The sequence below is a fragment of the Peromyscus leucopus genome, chromosome 1, assembly GCF_004664715.2.
Source record: "Peromyscus leucopus breed LL Stock chromosome 1, UCI_PerLeu_2.1, whole genome shotgun sequence".
Taxonomy (NCBI): Eukaryota; Metazoa; Chordata; class Mammalia; order Rodentia; family Cricetidae; genus Peromyscus; species Peromyscus leucopus.
In genome coordinates, this window is record NC_051063.1 from 138017872 (window position 1) to 138039172 (window position 21301).

At 44.1% G+C, this 21301-nt stretch overlaps 1 protein-coding gene across 5 annotated transcripts in view; it reads left to right on the forward strand.

The window, feature by feature from the left end:
• Sv2b (synaptic vesicle glycoprotein 2B) overlaps window positions 1–20099 on the forward strand; it is a 194781-nt gene extending 174682 nt beyond the window's left edge. For 4 of the 5 annotated variants that reach the window (XM_028879185.1, XM_037198617.1, XM_028879183.2 and 1 more), the window contains exons 10-13: window positions 7159–7292; window positions 9640–9840; window positions 13862–14021; window positions 17078–17328. In XM_028879185.1, the coding sequence (XP_028735018.1) occupies window positions 7159–7292; window positions 9640–9840; window positions 13862–14021; window positions 17078–17261 (679 nt within the window). In that variant the 3' untranslated portion in view covers window positions 17262–17328. Of the gene's footprint in view, window positions 1–7158; window positions 7293–9639; window positions 9841–13861; window positions 14022–17077 lie in introns of all 5 variants that reach the window. The other variant, XM_028879182.2, reaches the window with a different exon arrangement.
• The last annotated feature ends 1202 nt before the right edge of the window (window positions 20100–21301 follow it).

Consider the following 21301-nt stretch of genomic DNA (forward strand, 5'->3'; position numbering starts at 1 on the left):
TCCACAACAGCCATCAACTGCTGTCAGCTCCCCTGGGTAGAGCTGGGTTCTGTGGGTCTCTTCCCTGTCTATTACTGTTTATGTGCTCACTCCTCGCAGGCCCTGTGTGGGCAACTGCAGCTATGGTGATGGTTAGCACAGCTTCATCACTCATTTGCTTTATCTGAAGTCCATTACATGCATATTCTATGGTGTTCTTGTCTGTTCTCCTTTTGGTGGACGTTTAGGTGACAATTCTTCACTATTACATTACTGCTGCAAAAAGTATTCTTTTTTAATTAAATTTTTAAAATTCCTTTTACATACCAACCAAAGTTTCTCCTCCCTCAGCTCCTCCTGTCCCCTCCCCCCACCTCCCATCTACCTCCCCCATCCACTCCCCCTCTGTTCTGAAAGGGGAGAGTCTCCCATGGGAGTCAACAGAGCCCGGCACATCAAATTGAGGCAGGACCAAGCTCCCCTCCCTGCATCAAGGTTGGGTGAGACATCCCAGCATGGGGAACAGGCTCCCCAAAACCAGCTCAAATGCCAGGGACAGGTCCTGATCCCATTGCTAGGGGCCTCACAAACAGACCAGGTTACACAACTGTCACCCACATGCAGAGGGCCTAGGTTGGTCCTATGCAGGCTCCCTAGCTGTCAGTCTGGAGTTCATGAGCTCCCACGAGCTCAGGTCAGCTGTCTCTGTGGGTTTCCCTGTCATGACCTTGACACATACCCTCCCCTGTACAAATCCCCCACCCTCTCTTCAATAAGACTCCTGGAGTTTGGCCCAGTGCTTGGCTGTGGGTCTCTGCATCTGCTTCCATCAGTTACTGGATGAAGGCTCTATGATGACAATTAGGGTAGTCACCGATCTGATTACAGGAGAAGGCCAGTTCAGACACCCTCTCCACTATTGCTAGGAGTCTTAACTGGGGTCATCCTTGTGGATTCCTGGGAGTTTCCCTGGCACCAGATTTCTCCCTAACCCCATAATGGCCCCCTCTATCAAGATATATCTTTTATTAGTTTCTTCCTCTTGCCCAACCTAACCCCTCATGTTCCCATCCTCCCATCCCCGCTCCTCTCCCTGCCCCCAGGCAAAAAGTATTCTTATGAAAGAATTTTTATAGCTTGTATAACTAAAAGTGGAATTTCTGAGCAGGAAGTGTCTTGCTTAGATATGCACCCTTAGATATGCATACCAATGGTTCTCAACCTGTGGGTCGCAACCCTTTTAAGGATCAAAAAACCTTAGGGATTGCCTAAGACCATTAGAAAACATACATATTTACATTATGAATTATAACAATAGCAAAATTACAGTTATGAAGTAGCAATGAACATAATTTTGTGGTTGGAGGTCACCATAAGAAGAACTATATTTAAGGGTAACAGCATTAGGAAGGTTGAGAATCAGTGTTCTGTGCTTTTAAATATTTCTTTGTACATTTTAAATTTGTGTGTGTGTGTGTGTGTGTGTGTGTGTGTGTAAGAGAGAGAGAGAGAGAGAGAGAGAGAGAGAGAGAGAGAGAGAGAGGTGGGCACATGTGTGCCACAGCATGCAGTGGACATCTTGTTGGCGTTAGTTTTCTCCTCTCACTTTTATGTGAGTTCTGGGTATTGAACTCAGGTCCTGAAGTTGTCAGCTTGTGTGGTAAGAGCCTTTACCTGCTGAGCCGTCTCACTGGCTCCTGCTCTAGTTTTATCAATCTATCTGTCGTATCTATCTGATGTGATTATAAAAATCTTCCTCCTTTCAAGATTTTTCCCCCTCTTAACCTCCTAGACAGGGACTCACTAAGTATCCCTGGCTGTCCCGGGACTCACTATATCCACCGGGGCAGCCTGACCTCGCAGAAGTCTGTCTGCTCCGCCTCCAGAGTGCTGGTCGAAAGGCGTGCTGGTATTAAACCAGGCCTTGCAGTTGTTAGTTATGTCTGTGTAGGGGATGCCTCTTCCTCATCTTTCCTGTGCTTCTTCTGTACTTCCTCCAGAACTCCTCAAGTTCCTGTTTGCTTTCCTCATTCCTTCAGGAAAATTATTCACCTTTGTCTCCTTATTTCTTCTGCCCAGTTCTCTCCCTTTTTCTTCTTGAATTATGGACTGTAGCTGTATTAGATTGTCCGGGATTTCCTCAGAGCATTTACATGGTGTGTTCTCTCCTCCCTTACTTTTCTCTTTGCATTTCTACTTTGGTAATTTCTCATGAGTTATGTATAATTTCAGCAATTCCTTCTGTTTGTTGTGACAAGAATCCTAATGAGTCTATCAAATGCATTCTTTTTTACAAGAATATTTTTGATTCATCCTTTGACAATTTTCTACAAATATGCGCCAAATCTTGCCCATATCCAACCATAATTTCCCTCATACTCTCTCCTGGGATCCCCTAACACTTCCCCCACTTCGCCTCTAAATCCTCCTCCTCCCCGTCTTCTCTTTTGTTTTATAACCCACTGAATTCCACAGTGCTGTCTGGATGCACATGGGTGTGGGACCATTCACCACAGTGTGGACAACCTCCAAGTAGGCATTCTCCTGAGGAAAGATAACTCTCTCTCAGCAGCCATCCATCCCCAACTGCTCCTTAGCTAAGAGTCCAGCCTCAAGATCCCCTCTGCCACCTCTGCTGGCATATTGACTGGCTCGCTCTTGGGCAGGTAATCCTAGCTGCTACTAGTTCGTGAGAAATAGCCCTCTCATTTTCCCTCATTCCTCCCTATCCGCAAGCTCTTTCATTCTTTCTGCCCGCTCTACTGCAGTATTTCCTGAGCCTGGGTGGTGATGAGATCGTAAAGACTCTGTCTCAGTGATGTTCACACTCAATTTGAACCATCAACCTTTTCTTTACAGACGTTTTCTTGATGGTGACACCATCAAACCACAGCCAGGAGGACTACATTGATAGGAGTCCGGTGTCCTTTAGATCACCTGGTGGACAAAGCGTTGAGTCTAAAGGAGATGAAAATAGAGTGTTTCAATGATGAGTCTTTTCTGAAAATCTAAAATGTGTTATTTAACTTGGTCCTTTGACAATTCCATACATGTATAAAATTCTCATTGTGATTACTCTCACCTCCATGCTGTCTTACCTCCCTCTGACCTCTGTCAGCCATACTTCACATGGTTATGCCTTTTTGTTTTGACCCACTGGGTTTTGCCAGGGCTGCCCACATGACCACAGGCTTGGGACTATCCACTGGAGCCTGGTAGATTCAGCAGAGTTGTCATAATAGTTTTTTTTCCCCAACTCTGCCTTGCTAGCGGCTTCTCTTAACAAGAGACAGGATCTCACTACGTGCCTAGACTGTCTCTGAACCCACAACCCCCTGCTTCAGTCTCCCAAGAACTGGGCTTGAAGGTGGATACCAATGACACATTTTTTGGGGGGTCACATTGCTTTCAGCCTCTGAACTCTCCTGAATGAGGAATCTTGAGGTGGCTCAGTGTGTAAGTTAGGTATTGGGAGAGATGATTTATGTAAAGAAAGACTCATAAAATATGTGTTGGTCCTTTCTCCTTTTATCTTTTTCCTTATAACTTTGGCTTTTTATAACCCACTTGGAGATACATTTTAAGGTCTGCCTGCGTCAGACTCACTTTTGATTTATGGCTCGGCTTACCCATCCTTGGAAGAATATTAAAATACCTCAGAAGGCCACATCACCAGCCTATTATTATATTAAAGAGAAGGATATCTTAAGAAAGGCAAAGGTTGAGACAGGAATAGCTGTCCCACGTAAACACATCTGGTGTGCAGTATTTGAAACCACAGATATCTTCCTGTAATGAAAGTGCCCCAGTTAGTCTTCTGTTCCTCTCTTTCTCTCCTATGTGTCCACCCCCACGCCCCGCCCCTTTCTCCTCTGTGGCAAAGTTTCCAAAAGGCCAGGTTGCTCACACATTCCTAGCTGAGGGTGACTTGAACTCCCGATTTTCCTGCCTTTGCCTCCCAAATGTTGGGATACTGGAGTCATAGGCAAGGGCCACCATACTCTTTTTCTGTTTCCTCTGACAGGGTCTAACTCACAGCTATTCTCCTGACTCAACCTCATAAGTGTGGTGATATTTTATTTGTGCTGAGATGTGATTTTATTTGTATGTTAATAAATAAAGTTGCCTGGATGTCAGAGGTCATAGCCATTAAGCAGAAGTCTGGCAGTGGTAGCACATGCCCTTAATCCGATCACATGGCAGGCAGAGTCTCTGTGTGTTCAAGGACACAGTCAAGCGGTGACCCAAACCTTTAGTCCCAGTACCAACCATAGAGACCTGGAGGTCTGTATAGACAGGCAGTGGCAAGGAAATCATGTGGTTGGGTTTAGAGACAATGAGAAGGTGGAACAGAAAGGCAATAAAAAGACAGGTCATGCAGGAGAAGGTCTCTCTCTCTCTCAGGGAGAGAGACGGCAGTGACTGGTAAGCTAAAGGTAGTCTTGGGCTTCGCTAGTGCTCTGATCTCTTAGGCTTTAACTCTGTATTTGGCTCTGTGTCTCTTATTTACTAAGACTGTTTAGAATTTCATCTACACTTAAGTGCTAGTTTGACAGGTGTTAGTTACCATATTCCAATTCGTTTTTCTTTAGAGACTGAAAGTTCAGATTTTGTAAGCTCGAGATTAAATGTCCATTCAAATTTGTGCCTAAGAAAAAGGATTCAAAGTTGTTGAGAGCATAGCACAAAGGTCCTTGTGTCCATGGATCCCCAGAGAAATGAGGACTGTTAAGCATGTAGGATTGTCTTTCCAATGGGGAAGGTGTAAAACCTGCTCTTCCATCCAGAAAACTGGGAATTGGAAGTGATTAATAGCCCTGTCATCTGTCGGGCCAGGCCATATCAAGTTTCCACAATGAGGACTGGAGATACTTAATAATCTAAACGACCCTTACATTATCTGTGTAGCCAGAGGCTCCCCCAACCTCTCAAAACAAGACCAGAGGTAGTTACTAGCCTAAATGACCTCTATGCTATGTGCATGACCAAGACCAGGCCAGACCCTTCCGTAGGCCCTTAAGTTGTTAGTAGTTAAGGTAGTCTATCTTCTAGAACCCATCTTCTTGGAAGAAATGACTTATACCCTGAGTTAAGTTTTGATGTAATTATGCCCCCTTGTGCACCAGGAATTATATTACACCAGGAAACTTTTTTTTTCTTCCAAATTATACAGTGTTTAAATTGGTTGGGAATAAACCACCTGGGGTCAGACTCCCTGAAGTCTCGAGCCAGGTTGATGAAGTCACTCTGAACTGAGGTTTCATTCTTACCTCTTCAAGTTCACTTCCATGCCTGTTGTGACTGCCTGCACTTTGAAAGTATAATAATCTGGTCTCTGCCTCAGGTGATGTATATTTTTTTAAGAGAGGTCTCATTATATATTCTAGGCTAACCTTGAACTCTTGATCCTCCTGCTTTAGGACCCCCAGTGCTGGGATTATCAGTGTTCACCACCATGTCCAGCAATGGAAACTGAATGTTTAGCAATCATTTACTAGTTTTATTATGATGAAGTGGTCAGGGGCTATCACTGTGGCAAGCACTGGCTCAAACCTTCTTTTGGGGAGGGAGGTCTCTTTGCAGAAGCTAATGATTCATGTATCTGGGTTAGGCTCTGAGCAGAGCACAGTGGAACACTGGCCATTACACATTGTCAGAAAGTGCATCATCTTGGGGTGCTGATGAGGAACAGTGACCCCAGCACCCTGTGTTTCTCTGTCCCTGTGATCCCACTGTATGGCAGTGGTCTATTTTGCTTGAAGTATCACTTCTTCCCCTCACTTAGACTGAAGGATGGGAAATATGCTGTTCCTCTCTCCTCATAGGACGGAGTACCTATGAATTCTAGTACCATGCTTAGAAAGGGTTGGCTAAAGATTGAATGTACAATGTAGGAAGAGTGAGTGGCTTGTAATTATTCACTAATGAGGACTTATCCAAAAGCTTCCAGCCTAAACGTCTGACCAAGCTACAGAGGATGAAATTAATATGCACAGAAGGGACTTTCTTTCCACTCAAGTTAATGTGGGTGTTGGGGCTGAACCAAGTGGCCTTCCAATGTGACTGTACCTTCTAACTACCCAGATACCGTATTATTAACTGACTGTTTTTAAGTGAAAACAAACAAACAAAACTGCATACCCGTGGTCTAAAGTGAAAAGTTCATTCAATTCTTGTCCTTATCACAACAGTTCCAGGCCCCATGACTGCTTTCATTTTGTGCATAACTCTGTCAGAATTATCATATTCTGTCAACTCTATATTATACCTTGACTTTTAAAACTTTTTATTTTTTACTTAATATGTCCATCTCTTCTTCCCTCTCCTTTCCTCTTTCCTTACTGGACAGAGGTTTGCTTGTATCCCCGGCTGTCTGGAAACTCACTAGATAGTCCAAGCTGGTTTCAAACTCAAGGCAATCCTGCTTCAGCCTCCCAAGTGCTTCGATTACAAGAGTGGACCATCACACTTGGCTGATTTGACACGTCTTAAATGTTGTTCCTTAGTAATACCTATAGATCTGCCTTATTTACTGTAATGATCATATAGTATTACACTGTATGGTATCTGTCTGTCATCTATCTAGCTGTCATGTATGCACAGATATATATCCATAGGTGAATATGTGTAGTAATCAATTACTGTCATAAGCAATGTTGTTATAAAGACCAGTGGATTATATCTCTTTGAATATATGAGCAAATACAAGTGAGAAAATTCCAAAGGAGATGTATGATTTAAATTCTGTGAAAATGTTCCCTAAAGAAGCTACGCTGATTACACTCTACTATCAGTGTGCAGGAGAGCACCCATCTGCCTGGGGATGTGCATGGGTTCAAGGCTGATGGGAACGTGAGCTGTTGGTTATTATCTCCATTTCATGCTTTTCACATTTCTGTCATTCTGATGGGAAGGAAGGTCCATGGATCTGAATTTGGGAGTTACGCCATTGGTGTGGAGTCCTCCACACACACCTGGACCAGACAATGTCTTGCATGGCCTTGGGTCCTATTATCAGTGATAGACAAGCAGCTGAGAGAGGGGGAGTAGTCTGGTTTGAAATAATGTTCTAGTGCCTTTGCCACGGAGTTCTTGTTTTTGTCCTTCTGCGTTTTCCATTTTGGTCACAAGTGTTCTTTTCCTAGGATGCTTCACTCAGGGACGTTGTCTTTCCCACAGGTTCATAAAGATGTATTTCAAACATGTCCTCTTTGAGGACACCTTCTTTGACAAGTGCTATTTTGAAGATGTGACATCCACAGACACCTATTTCAAGAACTGCACCATTGAGTCAACCACCTTCTACAACACAGGTAAGAAGATGGGCACGCTGGGGGGAGGACAAAAAGGTGGCCTGGGATTTCGGAGCCAAAGCCCATAGTCAGACCTGAAGCACGAGTGAAGGGATTCACAGCCGTTAATGGCAGCCTTAGTGGGGGAAGACATGGCTTCTGCCCCCAGGGAGGGCAAACATTAGGTGCCATTAGTTGGTATGGAATTTGTTTAATTTATAGCTCAGGTTTTTTTTTTTTCACATGCAAATTGAAGCAAAACTTCTGGCCAAGTGTCTTCATTTGAATGAGACTTTCCTCATCTAAACGAGACTTATCTATCCAAAAATACAGTATGACATTCAGGAAACCAGAGTTCCAGGAGGGCGGCATTTTCAACCTGGATTCATTCCTGGGGACCTTGCATAATTTAAAACTTGCACAATTAAAAATTGTTTCCATGACAATAAATCAAAAGGGAATGTTACCTCTGTTCAGATTTGGTACATAAAGCAGAACACTGAGAAAATTTTAGAATTTCACCGTTTCAGATTTTCATGATTAGAAAAAACTCACAGAATTCTACGGCTCTGCCACTCTTGCTACATCCTCTGTGCTCATCATAACTTACCAACCTTGCTAATGTAGCTGGGACACACGGGAGCTCATGTGTATTACCAGAACCTTCTCTACAGGGTCTCAGTGGAGACATGTATTCTGATTATCCCCACCACAGAGCTGAGGAAATGAACTTAAGCAATTTATCAAGGCCACAGCTAGCAAGGAGATGGAGTCGGAAGCCATTTTTCAATTACATGGCTCAGGAAGCTGTACTCTTTGCATAGACTGCTTGCTACGCATTCATATTTATGCTCCCTCCTTGGCATCAATGTCAACGGACAGTCACACAACATGTTTCTCTCATGTTCTCAGCTTCAGAAGCTTCAATAATTGGTCTCTAACATCTCCCAGTCTCTAATAATCTGTTATTGGACATAGCTCCCCAAATTTCTTCCAAGCTTTAGCTTAAAAAGTGACTAGTTCCAGAAGTTGTATTTGTTACTAAAAATTGTCGTACCTTTTTATTCTTTCAAGTCTCAATGAGGCTTCTTCATTTGCATACTCAACACAAGCCTTTTTTTTTTTTTTTTTTTTTTTTTTTTTGCTCGCATTTGTAATTGGGAAATATCATAGCTGGGAGAAGCGAAGACCATCATCAGGTGTATGCCTCCAATTGCGTGTGTGTGTGTGCATATGGAAACCAGAGGTTACATGTCTTTTTCGATCACTTTTCCACCTTACTTTTTGAGACGGGGCCTTTCACTGACCCTGGAGCTCACTGATTGAGCTAGACTGCCTGGTCAGCAAGCCCTGGAGATCGTCCTGTGACCACTTCCCCAAATCTGGGATTCAGGCACACGCACAAGCCCTTTACCACCTGAACCAGCTCCCCAGCCCCTGTACACCTTTGGTTTTTCAGGGAGGCATTCAGGGAGATGAGTGTTCTGATAGGGTCAGCCATCAGACCCAGGTTTCTCTACGTAGCATTCTTTCTACTAGAAAAGTTGGTCTTAAATAGTGTCAGAAAATACACGAATTGTTTTCACAGCAAGTGGTTTTTACTTTTAAGAACATTTAGGGTTTTGAATAAGCTACTGCTTGGACTCTGCAGTACACAGTTCAGGCTGGCCCTAATTCTTGTGTGTGAACAGTGTGTGTGTGTGTGTGTGTGTCGGTATCCTTTTGAAGACAGCACTTTACTAATTTATTTTGCCAGTCCCTAATGCCAATTCTTAAGTTCTACTCTCTAAACTAGATTACTTTAGAGGAGTGTCACCTGATTGGGAGAGACAGGATTCTCAGGGGCTGGGAAGATGGCCCTGGATAATGTGCTTACCACTTAAGTGTGAGGACTGGAGTTCACATCCTCAGAATCCATGTCAAGTCTGAGCAGGTGTGACTGATGTCTGTAATCCCAGCACTAGAGGGAAGAGACAGGGGATCCCCAGGGCAAGCTGGCTAGCTAGAGTAACTGGAATAAGTGAGCTCCACTTTCAATGAAGGACCTTACCTCAACAAAGTGGAGAGTAGTTGAGGAAGACATCCAACAACTTCACGCCTTGATATGCATGTGCACACCTACATATGCCTGCACACATGTGAACACACACACTCATGCACATACCACACAAACATACACATGTAAAAATATGTCTCTAAAATGGGTATTATTTTCATTTCTTCTTATTACAGGAACTTGAGCTGAGCAGGTTGTTACAATTTTTTGCCAAACATCACAGGTTATCTATAAAGAGGACATCTCTGTGTCTGCCTTTCTTTCCCCAGCTCCCAGCCACTCACATGAACCAAGGCTTCTTTCTCTCCCCAGACCTCTACAAGCACAAGTTCATTGACTGTCGGTTTATCAACTCTACCTTCCTGGAGCAGAAAGAGGGCTGCCACATGGACTTTGAGGAGGACAATGATTTTCTGATTTACCTCGTCAGCTTCCTTGGCAGCCTATCCGTCTTGCCTGGGAACATAATTTCTGCCCTGCTCATGGACAGAATCGGAAGACTCAAGATGATTGGTGAGTTGTTCACGGTGGAGCATTTAGGGCTCCTGGACACACCGATTTGCTTCCTTCTCTTAAAGAAATAGTGCACAAGGTGAGGCTGGATCTGCTGCTGTAAAACCAAGGAGGCACATTCACAGAATCCTAGGGTTTTACAGAAAGGCTTTGAGGGTGGTGAGGGAGGGGTTCTGCATCATTTCTAGCGTGTTCTTTATCACTCCCACATCAATGATCAAATACACCCACCACACCTGCTTTATAAAATTATTATAGAAAAGGTATTTAATGTTCTCTAATGATAGTTTGATGATTCAAAGCAAACCATATTGTTTTTCTTATTTAATAGCAACTTTCTGTTGATAGTGGAAATGTGAGGGGACGAGGCACATAACAGGAGATATGCTCAAATTCTATGCTATGTGTCTGAAATTGTGGAAGAATAGGTGAGCAGATAAAGAATAAAAACTATTTTAAATTGCATAAAAATAGTTTAGGCTTTGTTGGAGAGCCTCCGGTCGAAATCCTTGTACACATGGCCATTTGATTTTGAACATATGCCTTTCTTTGGGTTTTGGTTTCCTGATAATATGAGGTGTAATAACCAGGATGGGGGGGATTTCATGAGGGTTGAACGTAAGATAGCCCAAACTTCTTATAATACACAGCATGTTGTAGGCTTTTCAAGTGGCGTCTGTATTCACATCTGCCTGGCTTCCTTTCACCTCGTACCATTTGATGCTGAAACACAAGGCTGTGAGGGGTCGGTAAGAAGTGAAATGCATACACCGAGGGCCAGGAAGTGTGTGTGGTAGTGTGAGCTAAGGCCAGAGCTAGCGAAACAGGCGGCACATTGATAAAAAAGCCAATAAGGATCTGCCCCCAGGATGCGGTTGATCAGGAAAATTAATATCAAACTTTCCAGTGTCAAAACACAGAGGGAAACAAAATCGATCACATTGTCACTTCGCTGGTGAAGAGGAAACAGATCAACTTTTCATAGGAAGAAACCTTTCTTCGTGCTTGGGTTGTACTGGATATTATTATTATAAATAGGAGATGAATATTCAGAATCATGGATACAAGATGTGCCTGTGGTTTTGGTTTCCTCATCTCATTGGAAAGATGGAAAGTCATCTCATGGGTACAGCAGACTGAGTGGCCTCTGTGAGGGGATGTGTCTTTGTCAGTTCAGAAGTCTCTTTAAGGACACACACACACACATACACATACACACGCACACACACACACACATGGGGGTGGGGAGGGAGAGAAACAGAGACACAGAAACAGACACACACACACACAGAAACAGAGAAAGACAGATCACACACACACACACACACACACACACACACACACACACACACACACACACAGAGAGACTACTGTGAGCATGCCCCGGCCATGACCGCTCAGTCTCTGCACCTCTCACCTTTACAGAAAGGCCTGGAGCCGTGGACCAGCTACGGCACTCTCAGTTCATATGGAGCACTAGTCCCTCGCTGGGTAGACTTCCCTTCCACTGTGTCACCAGGGGGTGCAGGTTGCTGCTTTGAAGCAGCGTTTTCGGGGACCCCCAGAGCAGCCTGGCTGCTGCAGCTGCAGCAGCTTTGTCCTGTTCACTCCTTGGAGCTCTTGTCTGGTTGAAGTCATTTCTTATTAAGGACAGTGTAGAAGTTCTCTTAATGAGGCCGCTACTCCATCATTTGTTTCTTTAATAAACATTTATTTATACAGTCCTTACTCTGCGCCAGACTGTGGAGGAAGCAATGGGAATATAACAGTAATTGAGGCCATCAACATCCTCATGTTTAAAGAGCAAATGATAGATTGAGAGAGACAGACATAAGCTAGAGATTTCATTTAACAAACCCTGGGATGCTGATTATCTGCCAGGCTGTGTTCCACACATTTCATAAGCATTAATGCATTCGAACCCTTACCATAACATAACCCCACGGGGTAGGTACTATTTTTTTATTAACATTTTACAGATGGGAAAATGAGACACTGGAGAGGGCAAATGACCTATTCAGAGTCACACAGATAAGAAGTGAGGCTTGAATTTGAACTCGGACCTCTTAATTAGAAGAGAGGTCAGGATTACGGAAGTGAAAAGGCACTGAGCCTCAAGGCTCCAAGGTAGGAGCCGTTAACACAGAGTCGAGGAAGCTCTCCTTGACCATCGCTTGATTTGACGACGGTGTTTTCCTCATCAGAATTTATTAGTGAAGACTCACACTGGTCCTGCCGAGGAGAGCATGCGTTCAGAGGGAATGGTTCTCAGGACTCCTGGGGCCCATAGATACCAGCCTCCTTCCCCCAGTCTCCTCTCCTGGCTGTTAGAAAGAGCCTATAATGCCTGCTTGCTGTTCCGCCCCTCCCCAGAGGGGTCCGAATGGATGGCCATCATTCCCTGGCTCCTTAGCCAGGCACCCCACTACCCTTATAGTCCAAGCCCCAGGGTCCTGGTGTGATTCCAGGATGGGGTTCCGTTAGGAAGTAGTTTCTTGTTAGAGTCAGATAAGCATTTATGACAAGGAAGGTGCTCTTTCTCTACTGTCCTGATGCTGGGGGGCGGCGGGGCGGCGGCGGCGGGGGGGGGGGGGGGAGGGGGGAGGGAGCTCACCCACTTGCTTACTGGAAACCCACTTCTTTTGCTTTGGTTCTTTAGGCCCCGCCCTACTTCACTCCTTTCCAGCCTGTAGCTGGCTCCGTGACCAGAACCAACAGGAGGTTCCCCAAGTTCCCCTGAGTGCACTTCCTGGGTTTGGAAACAGTTTGGTACAGCCTTTTTTAAGTGGGGCCTCTTATCACCAGCCAGGTCGGTGGGGGTCCTGGTCGGACAATTCACCCAGGAGAGCCGAGTGAAAAGACATTGCTGATGGGCAGCTTTAGACGTGTGGCCAGGCTTGGGAGGACAAATGGGGCAGGAAAGACCCTCACTGGTAAAAGTGGGAAGCAGTTGTCTTCCTAAGGTGGCAGGAACCGAGGGGGAGAAAACAGCATTCACAGAGCCCAGTGGGGTCTGAAACAGGAGCTGAAGGATAGCCTGGAAGGAGCTGTGGTCCCGGAGGGACGTAGCCATTGCCCAAAATGGAGCTTCCAAAACGGGATGGGAGTCACTGAGCAGTCTCACTCCTCCCCCTTCCTTTAATGGTGATTAGAGTTCCCGTGGGCAAGCTTCTCAGAGGGTTGCTGTCAGGCTGTGAGGGCAGAGAGATCTCTGAGGTGGAGATAGGCATGGCTGAGTCGTATTTCTGCTGCTGTGACAAAACATCCTAGACTTTGCACTTAGAAGGAAGAAATATTTTGGATTCCTGACTTCAGAGAGTTTGGTCTATGGTCCTTTGACTCCGTTCTTTTAGGGTTTGGGTTGAGGCATAGAGCATCAGGAGTGTGTAGTAGTGCCAAGCTGCTCACCTCATGGTGGCCTGGGAGCAGAGAGAGCTTACTTGTATTAAAGAGCTCCTCCTTCAGACTCTATATGAATCCATAAATGATTAATCCATTCGTGAGGACAGAGCCCCCCAGAGTCCCCACCTCTGAATTTTGCTGCCTCATGGCTGACCCTTCATCCAACACATGTGCTTTGGGGTGGGGGGTGGGGTCATTTAAAATCCAAAGCAGAACAGGTCATAAGTGAAAAAGCAGAAGAACAGCTTTTTCCCTTCGTAGCCCACCCACTGATGTGTTCACATTGAAATGTAAGCTACATGAGAGCATGGGCTCTTAATGTTTAATTTTACATTTCTTTTTAGAAAAGTTAAATTTTAATATCTTAAATTTAGTGCTGTATATAAATGTATATCTACTCTTTCCATGTATCTATGTCAATATTTACTTCCCTGTGTGTATATAATTGTATTTGAAATATGTTTGAGTTTATTCTTTTCATTTGGAATATGGACGTAGTAACTCAAGTAACACGTTACTTCAGCTGAGCCTGTGAGGATGGGAGGTGGGCGAATCCCGTGGGGGAACAGACTCCTGGAAGCACCTCACGTTTCTTTTGACATCTGTCTTGTCTCCACAGGCGGCTCCATGCTCATCTCGGCAGTCTGCTGCTTCTTTCTGTTTTTTGGGAACAGCGAGTCTGCGATGATCGGCTGGCAATGCCTGTTCTGTGGGACCAGCATCGCAGCTTGGAATGCGCTGGACGTGATCACAGTGGAGCTGTATCCCACCAACCAGAGGTCCGTTCTTCCTGCCTTTCCCTCTAAGACCTGTTGTGTTTCTTTGGCAGGAAGCTACTTCCCGCCGAATCTCTCACCACACGTAGTATTGGTCTTCCTGGACCTGGGCGAGCTAGGGTTTGATAAGATTGAGTGAGGGGGGTTGGAGAGATGGCTCAGAGGTTAAGAACACTGGCTGTTCTTCCAGAGGTCCTGAGTTCAATTCCCAGCACCCACATGGTGGCTGAAAACCATCTGTAATGAGATCTGGCTCCCTCTTCTGGCCTGCAGGGATACATACAAACAGAACACTGTATACACAATAAATAAATAAACCTTAAAAAAAAAAAAAAGATTGAGTGAGGGACAAGAACCAAAGGACAAGAGTGAAGTGTCTCAGGAGAGGGGCAAGAGTGAAGAATGGATAAAACCTTGTGTATCGTGCAATCCTCATGGCAGCTGAGCCCAGCCCTGCCAATGGGAACTAAGGAGAAAAGGTGAAGATTTAGACAGCAAGGAAGAGAAGGTGGGTGGAGGCAGAGTGGTCCAGGGCTGTCAGGGTTTGCTCTTGGTTTAAAAGCAGAGGGTCAAGGCCATTACTCAGTAGGTGTTTCTCTTCATGACGGGGATCTCAAGTTGCAAGAACAGCAGATAAATGCTCATAAGGAACGGGCGTGGTATGAGGTTGGGTAAATGGAATTCTGAAAAGTATTTTAGTGACATTTCTAAAGTCATTGACAGAACATCTTTGGCTTGGATGGCTATAGCTGTGACCTCGTACCATAACTGAAGCTCCTTTCTAGAGCCAAAAAAAAAAAAAAAAAAAAAAAAAAAAACCCCGCCAAGTTTTACAAATAGTAAGGGACAGGACAAGGGTCATTATTGAATGGGGTGTGACTTTACAGGTAGGAGATTTAGGAGAGTGAAATAAATAGACACTTAGAAACAATAGGTGATCAGAAAAAAAAGAACATAAGTGTTTAGCTATATCAAAAAAGTTAAAAATGCTATCAAAAGAAATCTGATAATAGGAGAAGTCATAAAATATCTAGAAACCAACCTGAAACATTCATGAATAAAACCATAAACTTTTACTACAATATAAAAGGAGACATAAAGTAAAAAAATCAAGACATGTTTCACTGTGGATAAGACAATTTAATCTTAGAAAAATGTCAAGTTTCATTTAATTTTTCCAAGTTACAATAGTCCATTCAAAATTCACTGCAACTTTTCCTTCCCTGGAAAGTTGGGGGAAAAAAGATCATTTTAAATTTTATTTAGAAGACCATGCATATGAAAATAGAAAAAAATTAAAGCGAACACAGAAGGGCCAGGACTGGGGCTGGAGCTTATGAAGCCACCATGTTGTTCCGGTAGAGACAGCAATAGAACAAGATCTGTAATTGTCAAGCTATGCCAACATTCTTAAACTTTTGATATAAAAAATGAATGTAGCCAGAAGGTTTCTCCAGTGCCACCTCAGCCCTTATAAAATAATCATTCAGAGGCTTAATATTAATTGCCAATTGCATGGCCTATGGCAGGCTTCTTGCTAGCTAACTCTTAATACGTAACCCTTTTTATTAATCTATAAGTTGCCACGTGGCCATGGCTTACTGGTACTTTCACATCTTGCTTCTGGTGGCGGCTAGCAGCGTCTCCTCCCTTTCCTTTCTCCTCCACCTCTTTCCTTTGGATTTTCCCACCTGGCTCCATCCTGCCCTGCCATAGGCCAATGCAGCTTTATTTATCAACCAATCAGAGCAACACATATACATTCACAGTGTACACAAAGACATCCCACAGCAATAGAACATTTTACTTCAGCCAGGGAATGCCCATCTTGAGAATACTGTCCCTGTATACCAGTGGTTCTCAATCTTCCTAATGCTGTGACCCTTTAATACAGTTCCTCATGTTGTGGTGACCCCAGCCACACAATGATTGCATTGCTACTTCATAACTGTAGTTTCACTACTGTTGTGAATTGTAATATTAATATCCGTGTTTTCCTCTGGTCTTAGGGGACCCCTGTGCAAGGGTGGTTCAATTCCAGAAGGGCTCTTGACCCACAGGTTGATAACTGCTGCTGTATACAGCTGGGGTCAGGATAGGCTGTGTGGTTCCTGAGGGTTACCACTGAAATTTGATCAAGGGATAGATAGTAACCAGTACTTGGTTTGTCATGAAAGACCAAGTCCAAACAGCGTGAGGGATTAGGCTTTGCATATCGTCTTCACTAGCAGCTTGAGCAGATGGCTTCCGCTCCTATGTTTTCACTATCCCTTGCCTGTGCTCCACCACAGACCATCTCTGTTGCAGGAAGTAAGGCAAGGGGCGGAAAAATAAAGGAAGCGAGAGCAAAAGCCCATTCAAAAACTCTTTTAGGAAATTTCTCAGCAGCTGCTGTATGCACTCTTGGCTCATTGGCCTAAACTAAGTCATGCCCACACAGCCAGCAGCAGGGACTCTGGGAAATGTAGTTTTACACTTGGGGACCTGCTTTTCAGGGCTGGCTAGCAGCAGTTTTTGTCATAAGAGGGTGTTATGAAAGGGGTGCACCTAGGCTTTATTTTGCATGCAGCTTTATTTTTTGATATTTTTCTGTAAGCAAGTACTACTTGTAACTATTGTAATAAGGGATATGCTTGGGAACATAAAGAAGCTTGAAGACAATACTCCAAAATGTTAATAATGGTCATTAGTCTAGATGTCCTTACATCTTTATATTTTTCAGTATTTCCGATGTTGGCTGAATAAAAATATTGTTTTTATATATAGGTAAAAAGTTCAGCCGGGCGGTGGTGGCACACGCCTTTAATCCCAGCACTCAGGAGGCAGAGCCAGGCGGATCTCTGTGAGTTTGAGGCCAGCATGGGCTACCAAGTGGGTCCCAGGAAAGGTGCAAAGCTACACAGAGAAACCCTGTCTCGAATAACCAAAAAAAAAAAAAAAAAAAAAAAAAAAAAAAAAAAAAAAGTTCATTCACTCCCACACCTCCTTCTCTTACAACAAGGTAAGAACCCAGTGTGATCCAGAACTTCAGAATCCTTTCCTGTGCTCTTCCTCTGCAGGGCCACAGCCTTTGGCATCCTCAATGGATTGTGCAAATTTGGCGCCATCCTGGGAAACACTATCTTTGCTTCTTTTGTTGGGATAACCAAAGTGGTCCCCATCCTTCTGGCTGCTGCGTCTCTGGTTGGAGGTGGCCTGATTGCCCTTCGACTGCCAGAGACCCGGGAGCAGGTCCTGATGTGAAAAACCCACGGAGAGAATGATGGGAAGATCTTCTCCAGGACACTCCAGCACAGCCATGTCTCCCACCTCTTACTGTCCATGGGACACCGTGGACAGCGCAGGAGGAGAAATGGACTTTTGTGATCACTAGTTTAGGACCTACTTCAGTTGTCAATACATTTGTAACTCAGGTGGTTGACTGGGGGTGCCTTGAGCCACCCTTCCGATCCCAGAGCTGTGTGCTTAGCTTCAGGTCTCTCCATCCAAGGCAAGGAGGGGCAGGACCTTCCAGTAAACACATACAATGAGCAAGGAGTATGTGTTTCTCTAAATGAGGTGCAAGGAATTATTTGCATTTCAGACTGAAGATGAGGACAAGAAACACTTAAGCTCCTCCATATAACTCCTGGGAGTCCGGTGATTTAGCAAACTGCCTTGGTTGGGAGTTGGGGTCATCACATGAATACTGGGCTAGGAGAACAGGATATACATGTGCACTTGAAAGTATCACCTATCATATTTTCCATTTGAAAATTGGCACAGTAGTATTGAAGATATTCTGATATAGGAAAGCCAAATATTTAAGCAGATTCTGTATGGACTGACTTTTCTTCCCAAGCATCCTCAACTTTGGATGATGAAGAGGCGATGCATTAAGAATGATATTTATTATGATTTTGCTCTAGTCAGAGACACCTAAGGATGGGTATTCTGTAAACTAAGTTTGTATATAACAGTTTTGAGGTTTTATTTCCACAAATGGTCGCTGCTAATATTGCCAGCGTTTTAGCCACATTTGGGGAGGATTTGCCATTCAAGGTCCCAGGAAACTTGGTGCAACCAGATGACAATTGAGCACAATTTCAATACAGCCATCTAGCTACTGTTGAGAGAATGCACTAAGCAAGCTGTGAGCAGTTTCCATCACCTTGGAACTTTTCAATTTAGTGAGGCAGATACTTTTCTCTCCTATGTGGGTCACTTGTGAAGCTCAAATCCATGGGCCATTTGACTCTGCTGTTTACCTAGAAGCAACTGACCAAGTGTTCTATGGCTGCTGGCACTCTTTTTACAGAGACCAAAACCAACACAGGTAACTGTCTAAGGTTGGGGGAAAAGGTCTTCAAAGGGTGAGCTCTTCCTGTTGGATTTAGCAGGAAAGTGCGCACTGCACATTTATTATGATCTTGGTGATGATGTGCAGGACCTACAAGAAATCTGTGCTCTATGTCCTGGTTCAGAGATTTTGAAACAGGCCCTTAGCACGGAAATTAGGAAGTGAGGGGTGTTAAATACATGCATTTCTTCAGTGCTCTAAGGAATCTTTCCTGAGATCGGGTTTGGGACGTGAATGTAGAAGTGGGCGGGGAGAGGACCTCAGGATAGACTGCTCTGGCCGGTGTCAGCCATCGTCTGAGGTCTTGATGCTGAATGAGCAGCCTTTTTTCATCAGGACTATCTAACAATGGTAGAGATGGGGAGTGAGGAGTTCCTGTCACCTGAGCTGCATTTGCCTGCGCCAGGGGAGCATCAGTCTGTAAGAACTAGTTTGCTCACTTTATTTGCAGCACACTCAGGAGCTGTAAAGTGCTAAACTTTGCCTATTAGAAACCTCTCCAAATCTAAATGAGACTAATGGCTACGTTGAGTGTTTTCTCAGTTTTGTGGGACTGCATAGATCCCATGACAGTTCAAGCCATCTTTCTATAATCCTCTGGAGTATAAATTAGCAGGGGGAAAGTGATTTTGTTTTTGAGACCTTCCTTCCCATCTTCAAGTCTGGCTAACATGTTTACTCGGCTTCTCTGGTCCCCACCTCTTTATACCTCCCTTACTTTCTGTATAAGGAAGGAAGATGCCACATTAGCCCTGATGTGACACCCTGATTCCCCACAAATATAAATATATATAAATATACAGAATGTATTAATGCTTCTCTTGGTGTTTTATAGGCACTAACTAACACAACACTCTGTTGATAATGAGAGACTTTCTGTAATATAGCTGTAATATTCTTTCCCATTTTCTCGTGATATGGAATGCATCGGCTAGGATCATGAGAGAATTGTGTAAATCTGTGGTTACGTATCCCTCATAACAGTATTCTTTAATGGGATAATACACCTCAGTGAGCAGCTACCACTTAAAAAAAAAAAAACGTTCAAGACAGAATCTACGTTTCCAGCCAGATGGATCTTGTAAACTTAAAATCTGATTAATTTTTGAGTGGCTGCAGCCATTTGTAGGTTAACTCCACTTAGTTTTTAAGCTCTGTCTTCTATATTACATTTATGGATCCTTAAACCAACTACCTAACCAACCAAGGGCAATTCCCATCCCATATGTCACATAGGCCATGTGAAAGATGTAGCATGGTCTGCAGCCTCTCTCATGAAGGATTATCTGGCCATGGTACCTGGCCACTTCATAGCTGCTGTCACTCCTGATGAGATGAATGTGTCTTTAAAAATAGTCTCTGTGGCAGGTCACTGGGGGATAATGTACAACATTATTAGCCATCCATCTCTTGTTTTACCCTGAGAGACTCCTAATGGCATCCGTAGAGGGTGAAAGGGAAGAGCCGTTCCCTCCCTGAACAAGGCTCTTCACAGTTCATGATGTATTTTAAGATGGTCAGTTTGGGAGTTGTTACTTTCAACAGTCCCAACTGCTTTGTGTTATCTCCTGATGGTGATTTTTGATCTTTTGTTCTATTAAAACCAATTAGTGAAAGAGGTGTCCTGTTTCTGAAATTTGTAGCACATGAGCTTGAGATTGTGTAAAAGTAACTCCATTCACTGGGTTCCCTGGCTATTGGCTCACGGCAAAAACAATAAAAATAACTGTAAGTGAATCTAAGAACTGAGGCTAGAGATCATTTTCAGACACTTAGGTCTCTTCTGTATTCCTAAGGCGACTGAATCCTTTCTTATTTTTTCATATGGGGACCTTGAGAGGTTGAAAGATATGGCCCAGCCGCCTGAGGTGCTGGGACTGTGTAACAATGCTTCGTATGATGCTGTCTCCTTTTCTGAACTAACTCTCCCAGTTGAACTACGCTCTTTCAAACCTGCCCTACTGGAGGCCCCTCCCAGTTATTTCCACATGAACATCATTGATCTCCTTGCTGCAGGGCATGCTGGGAAATTTATTTAGTGGGCGCATGACCATGATTTCTTCAGAGTGAAGTTCTTGGTACAAAAAAGAAAACAGACCAGTGAATCATTCTTCTTAAATTTCTTGTTTATCAGAATCATCTGGACTGTCTAAGCTGGACATAGTGGCTTGCTAATAATCTCAGTACTGGGGAGGTGGAGGATCCCTGGTATTGACTGACAGTCAGCCTAGTCTCTTTGGGGACTCCCAGGCCGATAAGCGACATCAAGGAAAAGGTGAACAGTACTTGAAGAATGACACCAGAGGTCGTCCTCTGGCTTCTACACTCACGTGCATGTGTACCCCCACATACACCAACACAAATCTGAACATACTGCTTGGTCCCATCCCCAGAGACTGATTTAGTCTGTATGGGGTAGGGCCTGAGAATTGGCATTTTAAGCAAACTTTCACATGATGTGGGGGGTATTAGTTTCCCAACTGTATTTAGAGAAGCACAGACAACCTGTCTGTAGCTAAATACTTTGATGTGTTGGGGTGGGGGTGGGGTTGCAGAGTTCTTTTATTCCCAGTTTAAGCCTAACCAGAATCTCATGTGAGCCCATGAGGAGCAAGAACATTTTTTTTTCAGCATTTCAAAGGTATTGACTAATGGCAGACATCAGGGACTCAATGGTGTTAGCTGTGACATTTTCACCCCTAAAGACTGTGGTTTCCCTCAGGCATTGGCCTCTAGGCCATGTCTGTTGGTCCAGCTCCGCCTCTTCCCTAAACTCAGTGGGGGGTAGCTTTCACCTGGGATTGCTGGTGCCTGCCTTGTTTGTTTCCACTTGGTCTGGTGGTGGTGGCTGTGTTTATAGATTTTTGCAGACAAATATGCCTTTGCTGTATTGAATCCCCGGGGCTCTATAATGACAGTCTGATTCTAAAAGCTTCTTCCTACC